Below are 12,388 nucleotides of genomic sequence, written 5' to 3' on the forward strand. Positions count from 1 at the left end.
CAGGTCCATGTTCTTCTCCTAGTCTGGGAAAGGACGGGGGCTTGGACGAGGACGATGATGAGGAGGAAGACTTGGACGAAGGCTCAGGAAGCAAGCGCCGGGCCATCGAGGTGAAAGCCCGCCAGGCCTCCCACACCAACTACCTGCTCATGCGGGGCTACTGCGCGCCCGGCATCGTCAGCACCCGCAACCTCAACCCCAACGACAGCATCGTGGTGAACTCCTGCCGGGTGACGTTCCGGCTCCGCCGCACCCCCCTGCCCACACGGCTCTGGCCCACCGGTGAGTGCCGCCCACCGACCCGGGAGCCACCTGCGGGCCAGGGCTGGCGCAGACCCCCCTCCAGGGCTCGGGAGCACACGCTGCCCCAGACTGCTTAGCATGGCTTTGCCCTCTTGCTTTGAAAGAGGGGCCCTCGCTTGTCTCCGGTTTTTACACTCTTTCTAGCCCTTCTCTGGGTTACCTCTGAAACTCTAGAGTAGCTTACTTAAACCTTGCTTTCCCATACCCCGAATTTGAGGGTGTCTCCGTCCTCTACATGAAATGAGAATATTTGGGCCCCTTCCCAGCCCTGCGCATCTCCTCCCCTGTCCCACCCCTTTCCTGCCTCTGCCCTCCTGTCACCTGTTGGGGTGCATGGTATTCAGTTTAGGTTCAAAGCCCCAGTTGGTGTTCTATGCTGTCTGGAGTTTGGCTCGGGCCAGACCTGTGACCGTGGTCTTAGCAGAGCCGGCTTTTCCAGCAAGCCATGCACAGCAGCCCCAGCTCATGGAAGCTCACGTGGGAGTTCAGGGTGGGGTCTCGGGGGTCCCCCAGGGTCTGAGGAGCAGTGAACACAGGAGCAGCAGGAAGGCAGGGCCCGGACAGCCCAAGTTGAGGACCCCCCTCCAGAGCTCCGGGGCTCCTGTCCTCGGACCCCAGCCCTACCTTCCTGCCCTTTATCCCGGCCCAGGGGCGCATCCCCACTGCTGGGGGCCCATGCCCCATCTACCCAGAAGGTGACCCCTCCCTGTTTGGGCAGCGCTGAGTTGGTGTTGGAGCGTGTTCCTCCTCAGTATTGCCTGTGCCCTGGGCCGGGCTGATTCAGGTCCTCGTCTTCACAGTTCCTTCTCTGGAAGAGCTACCCGTGGGTATATCCTGCCTCCCGGCCACCTTCACCAGGCTGATACACAGCCAGGGGACCGCCTGCAGCCTGGAGGAGTTTGTCCAGCAGGTGGAGCTGTGCGGGTACGAGCCGGGGGACGTGTGCGCTGTCTTGGAAGTGCATGGGGTCATCGCGGCCGCTGGCTGCTTCGGAGTAGACAGAGTGGAACTGAGCCGGTGGTTCTCCGCCTTCGAGAGGACCGATGCCGAGCGCACCCGGACCTTTACAGACTACGTGCAGGTGAGCCGTGCTCTGGAGTACTCTGGGGTACGTGGAGGGTACCCCACACAGGCCAGATGCATGCTGCCGAAGAGGGGCTCAGTTTGGGGCATGTAGTGTGATTTCTTCCCAAGTTAAATGAGTTGCCAAGATTAAAAATGGGAGACTGCCTAAAACCCAGCTTCTCTGGGACGTTAGAAGGGTTGGCACCCTGGGCCCGCTTCTTTAGCACAGTGGGACGGAGCCAAGTAGGGGCATCTGCTGGTTCCACGGGACTCCCCACTTTACCTGCCCGGGTCCATTTTCACTAGGGACCCTTGAACCCAAGGAACATAGTAACAGACAGACCTTTTAAAGCGAGTGCCTTGGGAGCCGGCCGGCCCAGCTCTGCAGGGTCTGTAGTTGGAGCAGGGGGCGCATCACCTACTGGGGTTTTCAGACAAGTGTTCATGAGTGCAGGATATGAGAGCAGGGTCATGATGACTGTGCCCATGGTGCCTCGGGAGCCCCAGGAGGTGAGCCGAGACGGGCAGGCAGCTCCCCAGGCTCCCTGCAGCCTGGCCCAGGGCCCCAGGTGACAAGCGCTTAAGTGAGCCCTCCCCAGACCTGCATGACCAGAGTATGAATCCTGCTTCCAGGATGTGAACTGGGGCAAATTTCTTGAATCCTGACTGGTGGGTTTTTAAGATAGAAATGAAAAGAAAGGTGATTGTGTCGGTGCAGTGCCTCGATCAGAACAGGGACGTGGGAAGCAGGGCTTGGTGTGAGGACGAGAGGAGTTACTGTCATTCATGTGGGGACAGTTGTGGCTTTTGCAGGACATGAGAGCACTCGGGATGTTGAGTTCCCTGGGAGGACTCATTCACGCAGCTTCGGCTCTCAGAAGTTCACCCCAAGCCTAGAAGGGGCAGGGCTGCCCCAGGGCCACAGGGCCAGTAGGTGCCCTCCAGGCTGGAAGTCAGACCTCGTCCGTGAGCCATCTGTCCTGATGGTGCTGGGCTTCCCATCTACCTGGGACGCTCAGATGCATCAGGCAAAGGAAGCAAGCGTGGGGACCCCACGGTCCCACGCAGACCCAGCGTGTCTCCTGCTTTTTCTAGGACCTCCTGGAGCACCACCAGGTCCTGGAAGTCGGTGGCAACACCATTCGCCTGGTGGCCATGGCCTCTGCCCAGCCCTGGCTCCTGCACTCGGTGAGGCTGAAAGGCAGAGAGGAGGATGCGTGCCCTCCCACAACAGACCCCCAGGCCCGACCCCCACACAGGCCTGCCTGCGAGGACAGCCCCGCGGGGAGGCCGGCTCCGCCCTCCCAGGGCCCCCGGAGCACCAAGAGGCGTGCCAGCTGCACGAGCCATGACATGGCTGGTCAGGGCGGGGAGGCCAACCCCGAGAGTACCCATAAGCCCCCTGCCAAGAGGCCCACGCTCCAGGATGTGCGCCTGGCCCCCAGCCCTGGGGCCCGAGCAGAAGAGGAGCCAGAACTCCCAGCGCCTGCTCTGCCAGCAGCTCCCGGGGACTCGGGTGTGGAGGAGCCTCCCCCTGGAGTACTGGGGGCCGGGCTGGAGGACCAAGAGTATGGCGGGGTTCCCAGTCCTCTAGGCCGGGAGCAGCGTAGCTGTCAGGCCCAGCTTCCAGAAGGATCTGAAGACCCCAGAGGTACCGAATGAACCTTGTCTCTCACCCCACCTTCCCCCTCCTGCCCATTCTGTCCTGGGGCCTGAGTGTCCCCCCCCACCCCACGCATTCTCTGAGACTGGGAACCCCAGATTTTCCTAGCCTTAGCACTGGCGGGGGGAGGGCTTGCCTCTTTCCACTTACTGTTTCCACTAGAGGGCTTCAGGGTCTCCTGAGTAGGTCTGTGAGTGACAAGTGCAGGACAGGAGGGGTGGTTCTGGAAGGCGTTATTGGCTATTGTGTCCTGCATGAGGGCGAGGTGGCAGGAACACGGGGTGTCGCACCCTGTCAGGACTGGCAGACTTGCAGGGACTGACACCTGCCGTGTCCTTTTCCCGCGGTGTAGACGCTCTCACCCATGTTCTGTGCTGGCCTCTTCCCAGGTTTTCTGAAGGCATCTTTATTTCCTTGGGGCTGTTTCTGCCTTAGGGGTTCATGCACGCAGTGCTGGGGTCGGGGCTTCTGGGCGGAGGGTGGAGCGCTCACTTGCCTCTCCTCGTGGGGCTGCCTCGGGGCCTGGGAACGCCCCCCACACTTGCACACCGTGGCCCAGCCTGATCTGGTTGTGGGTGCGCTGGCTCTGGCCCCCCCAAAGGGAGGGCTCTGTGAGGAATGGGCTTGCTGTCCCTGTGCTCGTGGCTCTGTCCCCAGAACCCGGAAGGACGCATCGTGTGAACAAAAGGGGAAAGGATGGACCCCCGCCTCTTAGGTCTCGTGTCCTTTCCCTCTTCTGTCAGGTTCGGCCGAGAGCTCTGTGGTCTGTGGCCTCTCCCAAGCAGCATGGGAAAAGTGAGTGTGTGCCCAGATCCAGGCAGCCTGGCGCGGTGCGTGGGTGCGAGGGTGGGGAGTCTGTCCCCAGGGTCCTGGCAGTGATTGTCGCGTGGAGGTCTTCCACAGTCCGGCGCGGTGGCTCTCAGCCCAGGGACCTGGGAACGTGTGGGTCTTGGGTTGTCCCACCTGTGGGGGGAGCAAGGCAGGAGCGGTGAGGGCCAGAGGTGTGGACGTCGGCAGTGCGTGGGTCTGTCTGGAACCATGGGCTTCACAGGAGCCTTCCTGGTGTTGGGGCGCCTCCCACGCGCGTGCCCATGTCCCTTGGCTGCCTGGGGCCGTGAGCCCTAGCTCATAGGCAGCCCTCCCAGGCCCCAGTCGTGGTAGTCAGAGCCAAGTGTCCCACTGGTCCTGGGCCCTTCCATGCCTGGAGCCTATGTAGCAGACCAGCCACTGGGGGGGAGGGGGGACTGCTGTCTAAGACACAGAGGTAGAGCGTCTGCATGGGGATCTCTGTGAGCTTGGCCTCATGTGGAGTCAGCCATGGCCCCGGGGCTGGGCCGAAGCTGGTAAATCCAGACGGCAGCGCCGGGTCCTCCCCCACAGCCGTGGTTAGGGCTGAGTGTGAGCGGGGCCCCTCAGCCGGCAGCCCCGGGCCCTGCGGTTGGGACTCCTCGTTCCAGCTGGGAAGGGAGGAGTGGAGGAGCAGGACCCCCGGCCCCATGATGTGGCCCAGTCTCCGACTGCCCCAAGCATCAGCGTCTCGTCCATGGAGCCGTGTCCCCTCGCCCACGGAGCCTGATGCCCGCGTGCCGCGCCCACAGGGACTGTGAGAACATCTCGTTCGTCGCCCGGCCGTGGCGCATCGTGGACGGCCACCTGAACGTGCCAGTGTGCAAGGGCATGATGGAGGCCGTGCTCTACCACATCATGACGCGGCCTGGCATCCCCGAGAGTTGCCTGCTGCGCCACTACCGGGGCGTGCTCCAGCCCATCGCCGTGCTCGAGCTGCTGCAGGTGCGGCTCCCACCGGGCCTGGTCCTCGCCTGGGCCCCTGCTGCAGCCTCCCAGGGCGGGGGGGAGGGGGGTGTGACTGGCCGAGAGGTCTAGGCCCGGCCTGAGAGCCAGGCTGTTCCCATGGATCCCTTCCTACTGTCACCCCCTGCGCAGCGCCACCCTGAGCAGCGTGCTTGTTGCCCTCCGAGCCTGCCAGGCTGGCGGCTGAGCCCCCCGCCCGTCTTCCCTGGGCCCCTGCAGCCCCCACCCCTGCCCTGGGGTCCTGCAGCCCCTGAGGTAGGACAGAACAGAGGACCTGGTCTGCAAGGACGCCCGTCACCCTGGGTGTCCCGCTGTCTCTAGGGCCTGGAATCCCTGGGCTGCATTAAGAAGTGCTTGCTGAGAAAGCCGGCGGCCGTCTCTCTCTTCTCCAAGCCCCGGGTCCCCGAGGTGCAGGCGCCCTCCAGCCCGAGCGAGAGCGCCACCGTGTTCTACGAGCCCACGCTGGACTGCACCCTGCAGCTGGGCCGCGTGTTCCCCCACGAGGTCAACTGGAACAAGTGGGTCCACTTATGAGGCACATGCGGTCACCGTGAGCCCCTTCTCTGCCACTGGCTCCTGAGGAGGGTGTGACTCCCCCAGGGGGGCTCTACCTGGCCCCCGCGTGCGCTGCACCCCACTTGGTGCGCAGGGACAGGTCTGTGCCAAGCCTCTGGCCTGGACCGCAGAGGAGGGCCTCCCGCCCAGCCGCTCTGGGGGTGTTGCCGGACCGAGGGCCCTGCTGGGTCCCACCGGGTGTTGTCAGGGAGCAGCTGCCGGAAGGCTTGGGTCCCTGCTCTCCCTTTCTTGTTCCCAGGGCATCTTAGCCGTGGCCGCAGGCACGGATCCAGCTCTCCGTCGCTGCCTGCCTTCGCTGCGGAACTGGGGTTGCGGTGAGTTTGAGAGGCCTCCAAGGGCGTCCACCGTCAGGGAGCAGAGCGCCTTCCGCCTTCCGTGCGGACCTCAGCGTTGTCGTCCTGTGGCCGTGAGGGGTCGGGAGCTGGCGCTGCTCGCACTGCGTTGCCGGTTCTGGGCGCCGCGGCAGAAAGGCCCAGTGCCCCAAGCGGCGGGACCTGGGGTGGGGGGGTGCGCATCATAGGACAGGGCTGTGGTCCTGCCACCAAAGGCCCTGGCAGGGACTGACCGCTCTCCAGGCAGGACCTCAGACCCGGAGAGGAGCCTGGGGCTCCCTTGTTGGCCTGGCTAGACGCGCGGCAGCCTCTGGGGGGTGGGGGGTGGGGGTGCCCTTCCCGTGGGCTGGGGCTGAGGAGCCGTGGGGGCCTGGGGGTCAGTTTGTTCTTTTCACTTCTTCTCTCTTTAAAAAAAACCCCTTGGCATGTATTTATTTATTTTGTAATTAAAGTGAAGTAAAATGCTTGTAGTTTTGTGTGTTTCCTAAAGAATCTCTGATCCCCTGGGGGCCTCCCTGTTTTCGGCTGGTGCAGCCGAGAAGAGAGGCTCCAGTTAAACCAAAGGGAAGAGGAGGCGCCGCGGCCCCGCCCACTGCCCTCCGCTGGTGCAGGCCTGGGTCTCCCGGAGACCGTCCGGCAGGTGTGCCATGCAGCGCTGGCCCAGGACCGGGCCGGAGACCGCAGGGGTCACAGGCCTGTGGCCTGGGTTTGGGCGGTGGATGTTTTTCTTTTTTTTCTTTTTTTCACACACGTATGTTAGCTACTGTTTTTTTTTAAAAATGGACATTTCACATTTTTAAAAAATGCAGACTTCCATCTTGCTGAAAACTGGAGAGCTCCAGCGACAGCGCATAGGGCAGTGGGGACAGGCCCCCCAGTCAGCGCTGCCCCAGGTCCAGCCTCGCGCCCGCCAGCTTCTCCACCTTACAGAAGCAGCCCGGCGGGGCATGGTCGACCTGCAGCGCCTGGCCTGGCCCAGCTCAGGGCCCTGTGTTTCCGTCCTGGGGCCAGACTCCAGGGTGATGAGGGCAGGACAGAGAGCACGGGGTGGGGAGCCTGTGGGGGAACCCCCAGCACAGCCAAGACCCGGCCAAGTCTTAACCATCATTTTTTCCCCCTCTCGTTTTTACTCAAGTGTAAAAATAACAAGTGTTTGGGGGGATTTTTTTTGAGATCAAGTAGAATAAGGGTGTGATCTGCTTTATGAGCAGAAAGTACTTCACAAATGCTAGTTGTTTGGGAACGCATCATGCGACGGAAGAAAGGTAGGGTTACGGGCACCTGGTCCCGACACTCCCGTCTCAGAGCCCTGCTTTTCTCATCTGAAAAATGGGGATGGACTGCCTCCTTCATGGGCAGACCAGAGGTACTCAAGGACACCAAGTGTAAGCACGTGGTAGGGTTCAGCAACGTTTATCTCCCTTTCTGTCCCCGTGCCTGAGGAATGATTCAGGCCAGTGTTTGCGAGATAGGACAAAGAGACGAGGGTATAGCCCTCCCGTGGAGAGATGCGCTTCTATGACCACGGCTCCACATCCCACAGCCAGCCACTCTGGGCGAAGATGACCTGTCCTCTCCCCCCTCTGCCCACCCGTGACCTGCCCATGTCTGTCCATTTAACCCCGCATCCATCTATCCACACCCATCCACCCACCCATGCATGCATCCATCCATCCATCCGTCCATCTGTCCATCTCCCCACCCATCCATGCATCCATCCATCCCCCGGTCCACCCATCCAGGGTAGTTCAGCCCTTCCAACCTGTGCACAGAGGGCTCCAGGAACCACATCGCGGACCAGAAGGCCTGAGCACAGATGCCTTCAGGGGTCAAGCAGGTCACATAAATGAGAAGAAGGGGAGCCTTGTGTTAAGTATAAATACTAAGGAGTGGCAGAGAGTGTGGAAAACTGAAGTGCATGTGATGGGTGTGAAAATTCACATTTAGACTGACTCCCAAACCAAAGGCAGGGAGGGTGAGGAGGGACACTGAGCCCAGAGGGTGCAGGTCCCGTTCACCCTGGCCTGCCACTCAAAGGAGGCCGGGCCTATAGGGCCTGGATGTCTGTGCCTCTGTCCTTCATGTCCCCACCCCACCCCCAACTGTTTTAAAGGTTCTTACTCGTTTTAACCTACATCAGCAACGTGGGAATGCATTCTCTTTAAAACACTGCAAGTAAAACTCAAGCCTCTAGGCTCCTTTCCCTCATAAGACTTTTTTTTTTTTTTTTTTTGCATTTACATACATTTCATGCACTCCTAGAAAACACGGGCCTATGGTGCCATTTTTACATAAAATGTCCCACTGATACCAGCCGTGTCCCTGAATTTATTCCCTTTCCCTAAAGGTAAGCACCACTCTTCCTGGTCTACCCCCACTGAGCCTCCTCCGCCTTCCCAGACTCCGCCAACCTCCTGTCCAGAGCCCTCTCAGACCCTGTCCTGCCCGCTGCTGGCCCCCTCCCCAGTCCCCCTTCTCCCCTTCCTGCCTCCTTCTGACCTCGGCTGAGAGTGATCTCCGCCCTCTGACTTCCCCTGACTACCCAGCCTTCCCTCGGACACTTGACCCACTTCCACCAGGGATTTTCCAGTTGTGTGTGGATGTGGTTCCGTGTATAGACGTGTCTGTGCGCCTAGGTGCTGCACGTATGTGTGTGTCCATGTGGGCGTGCATGCACACGTGTGATCTCCCTGCTTGGTGATGCCTCACCACCCCCACCGTTTGTGCCCTGCGCACATCCACCCACCCAACCAGAAGTCCACCCTGGTTGATTAAAAAGCCCGTCAGTTCACCTTGTGTCCTCATCCCTGTACTCCAGGGCAGCGGGCTGCCGTGACCATGGCAGAGGGCTGCCCCCTGTAAGCCACCTGACACACAGCGCCGCTGGCGGGAATGAGGCTACGTCAGTCCGGTTCCCGTGGTCACCAGCAGGTGGCAGCAGCAGCCCGACGGCGCTGTTCGCGGCTGGTTCATCTTGCTCTCCAGGGGTCTGCGGCTCTGAACCAGGTTGCTGGAGTAGTTGGGCATGGAGAAGGGGGTGTGCGGGGGGGTGGAGGGTGACTTGTCCACAAAAATGATGATGAAACAACAACACTTCCTGAGCATTTGCCGCTTGCCGGACACCATCCTTGGCACTCGACACAGATCAACTCATAGCCTCAGAAAGAGGTACGGGCCCTCATTACACCATTTGGGGTCCGAAGAAACTGAGGCACAGAGAGAGAAAAGAGCTTCTGCAGGTTGGCAGCTAGTGGGCAGATCTGCTGGCGGGCCAGCTTGGGCCGTGCTGCCCCAAAGCCGTCCCTTTCCATGCCGCTTGCCAGAGGCGGGGTTTGCTTCGGGGTGAGCAGCTGACCTTATTCCAGGAGACCCCCTAAAATGCAGAATGAGGTTTTTTCCCTCTGGGGCCACCAATGTTAAAAGAAAAACCGTTTGTCAGATCTGTGGCCTCTAGGGATGGGGGAAAGACCCCTCGCTGCCCCCTGGGGTGAGCAACAGGAGAGGGTCTCTTGCCCCATTTACAGACTTCACAAGAGGCCCCTGTCCTCGTCTCCCTGTCCCGTTCTGTGGCATCTCCAGGTCCAGGGCATGTGGCTCCCTCCTGGGCTCAGTCCCTTGAGTCCTCTCTGCCCACGGCCTTGCCAGCCGCTGCTCTGCCGTTACCAGATTGATCCACACAGTCGCCCGTCCGTCCAGCATTCGCTGAGCACCTGCCGCGGGCCAGGCACGATTCTAGGCTCTGAGACCCAGTGGTGGATAAAACAGACAAAACCTCCTGTGCTAGCGGAATCGACAGTAAGCACGACTAATCAGGAAAAGACATTGGTTAGAGCTTAATAAATGTTACGGGGGAAAAAACTATTAAGTAGGGGGGTGCCCAGGGGAGGTCCTGCTGAGAAGGTGACGTCTGAGCAGAGACCTGGCTCTTCTTGTTTCCCTTTTGTGGCTTGATGCTTCGTGACCGCGGGCAACCTCTCTCCCATCTCCTCCCTGTCGAGAACGTGTACTTCTCCCTCGAGTTCTCTAGGTCTGGTGGGCTCCCGGGAGCCAAGTGCACGTATGTGCTCGCTACTCTGTCTTTCCTGTCCCTGACTCTCCGATGGTGCGTCCAGGCAACTGCGGTTGGGATGTGTCCCACGTGATGCCGACGGCCCGTCCCAGACCAAATCCCAAGTAGGGGAGGGGGAAGAGCATTCCCCTCCAACAGGGAGCCTAAAGGAAGACACCCAGCTCTGCTTTCTAGTGTGTGGGTCTCATCCCAGTGGAGCCGTTCCTCCCAGACCTGGAGGTCGTCCCAGCAAGCTGAGAGGCTGATGGCTGCCCCTGCTTTATGAAGAGGAAATTGAGGCTCAGAGACAGCAGGCGGCTGCCCAAGTCTTTGGTGAGAAGGGATGGAGCCTAGTCCTCTGGCCCCTTTGAGTGTAGTTAGTCCTTCCTCAGGTCAGGAGGAGGTCCTGGTTATGCTAGGCCACTTCGCACCACAAGTAACACAAACCCATCTCAGACCCACTTAAGGAAGACGGGGAAGCTCCCAGCTCCTCAGCCCAGTCGGGCCAGGCTGGGTTAGGCGGTGCTAACACACAGCCCCCAGATCTCGACGGGTTACAGCTGGGATCTACTTCTTGCTCATGACACATGTCCATCTCGGGTAAATTGGAGGCTCTTCTCGCCGCATCTCCTCACACAGGGGCCCAGTCTGATGGAGCAGCCACTAGCTCATTTGTCTCAGCTCACAGTGGCGGAAAGGATCAACACTCGGGAGGGCATCACAATGGTCATGTACATGCTGTGGTCCAGAAGCGAGACTTACTAACACTTCTGCTTGTAACCAGAGTTGTAACTCCCTGTCCAGTCCTGGTCGTGTGATTCATACCAGGGGGACATAATGACTTCCACACTCACGTACCTCCAAAGTCCATGAGGATGTGGTTTCAGGCATGGCTGGATCCAGGAGCTCAGGAGATGTTACCAGGAATCTATCTCCAATCCCAGCTCTGCTTTCTTGTGTGCTGGCCTCACCCCACAGCCCCAGGCTTCAGTCCAGCCCTACTGCTCGACAGTCCCAGCAGAAAGAGCACATGGACTGGTTTGGGTCCCATATATGTCCCAGAACCAGTAGTGTGGCTTGGCGGGGTTGGGGCATGGAATGCTCTGTCAGCCACTCCCAGAGCTGGGGTCAACTGCCCCACGAGGATAAACCAACAGGTGCTTGCTAAGGGTTTGTTCCCTCTTGACCTAAGTCCCTCCCAGCAGAGCAAGGGGAGGAAGAGCTGCATTTGGGATCAGGAGACTAGAGTTCAAGTTCTGACTGTGACCTTTAATTCAGTGTGTGACCTCAGGCAAGCGAGCCCCTGGCCCCTTGTACACCTTCACTTCATTTGTCAGATGGACATCCCTGCCCTCTCCGACCCCGCAAATGGAAAAAGTCTGGCCCAGAAGGAGAACGTGGCTTCCGTGCACAGGGTATTGCTATCAATCCTCCTGACTCTCTTATGAGAGTCGTTAGCAATTGTGGCCTGGACTCTGGGTGACCAGGGGCCACCTTCCCCATTTGCAGGTACTCAGGGCTCCGTCACCCCTCCAGGCCCTTGCTCTAGCTGGAAGAAACAAACATCTAACAACTCCTATTCATTTTTTCAAAGTCCAACAAACACCACCTCCTCTCTGAGGCCCTCCAGCCCCTCCTGATGCCCCAGGGCTCCCATCAGTGGTGTGCTGAGGCTGGCTCCGACCACCTAGGAGGGTCTCGATGACGCACCTCTCTTCCCAATCCCACTTTGGGTTGTCCGGTTGGTATCTTGAAATCGGCCACGGGGAAGAGTCTTCACCGTGGAAATAAAGCACACACAATGCACTGCAAATCGGGCTTTTTGGAGTGCCTGTGTGCCTGGCTGGAGGTGTGGCTGGGAACAAACTAGAGGAAGTTGTTGCCCTCGTGGAGCTTATATTCGACTTACGAGCTGGGTCTCTAGCGTGTGTTTCTACCTGTCCAGCAACGTTCTTCCTTGAAGCCTTTCACCATCCCTTCCTCCGTCCGTCTGTCCACCCATCAATGTAGCCACCCGTCCCTCTGTCGTCCAGCCACCCGGCTCCTGCTAATCCACCCTCCCAGGAGGGCTGGCTCCTTCCTCCGCTGTGCAGCCTGCTTACAGGCTGAGTCCCCTCCAGAGACAGAGGTGGTGAAGAGCCATGTCTGGCCCAGGCCAGAGCCCTTGACCAAGCCCCAGCCCTGGCCCCTTGCCCCGCCAACCCCGCCCCTCCCCCCAGCCCCAGAGCTCCGTGTGCTGCAGAGTTGAGCTGCCTCCCCGAGGGAGCCAGTGGCTCAGGTGGCCCCTGGAACCCTCCGCCCCAAGGAGGATGTGAAAACCACAGCACACCTTGGCCCAAGCCTCCCGGGCAGGGGGGTGGGGTGACGGCGGGGGATGGTGAGGGCTGCTCACTTGTGCAGGAGCTCTGGTGTCAAGCTCTAGCTCCCAACTGAGCCTCACTTCGATCCCAGGTCAACAGCGCCACAGTTGAAACCATCCATATTCTAGAACTTTCCTTACCAAGGATTCCCTCGGGGTCTTCCTGCAACCACGCCATTTTACAGATGAGTCACAGTGAAGCTTTGTGTAGGACTGACTTGTACCAGCTG

At 60.0% G+C, this 12,388-nt stretch overlaps 1 protein-coding gene across 2 annotated transcripts in view; it reads left to right on the forward strand.

The window, feature by feature from the left end:
• The window catches only part of GTF3C1 (general transcription factor IIIC subunit 1), a 67,863-nt gene extending 61,641 nt beyond the window's left edge, over positions 1–6,222 (forward strand). The window contains exons 32-38 of one of the 2 annotated variants that reach the window (XM_080831135.1): positions 23–282; positions 1,104–1,384; positions 2,464–3,019; positions 3,775–3,826; positions 4,630–4,822; positions 5,165–5,361; positions 5,658–6,222. In XM_080831135.1, the coding sequence (XP_080687261.1) occupies positions 23–282; positions 1,104–1,384; positions 2,464–3,019; positions 3,775–3,826; positions 4,630–4,822; positions 5,165–5,361; positions 5,658–5,667 (1,549 nt within the window). In that variant the 3' untranslated portion in view covers positions 5,668–6,222. Of the gene's footprint in view, positions 1–22; positions 283–1,103; positions 1,385–2,463; positions 3,020–3,774; positions 3,827–4,629; positions 4,823–5,164; positions 5,506–5,657 lie in introns of those variants that run through there. The other variant, XM_080831134.1, reaches the window with a different exon arrangement.
• The last annotated feature ends 6,166 nt before the right edge of the window (positions 6,223–12,388 follow it).

Source organism: Martes martes, assembly GCF_963455335.1.
Source record: "Martes martes genome assembly, chromosome: 18".
In the NCBI taxonomy this organism is placed as follows: Eukaryota; Metazoa; Chordata; class Mammalia; order Carnivora; family Mustelidae; genus Martes; species Martes martes.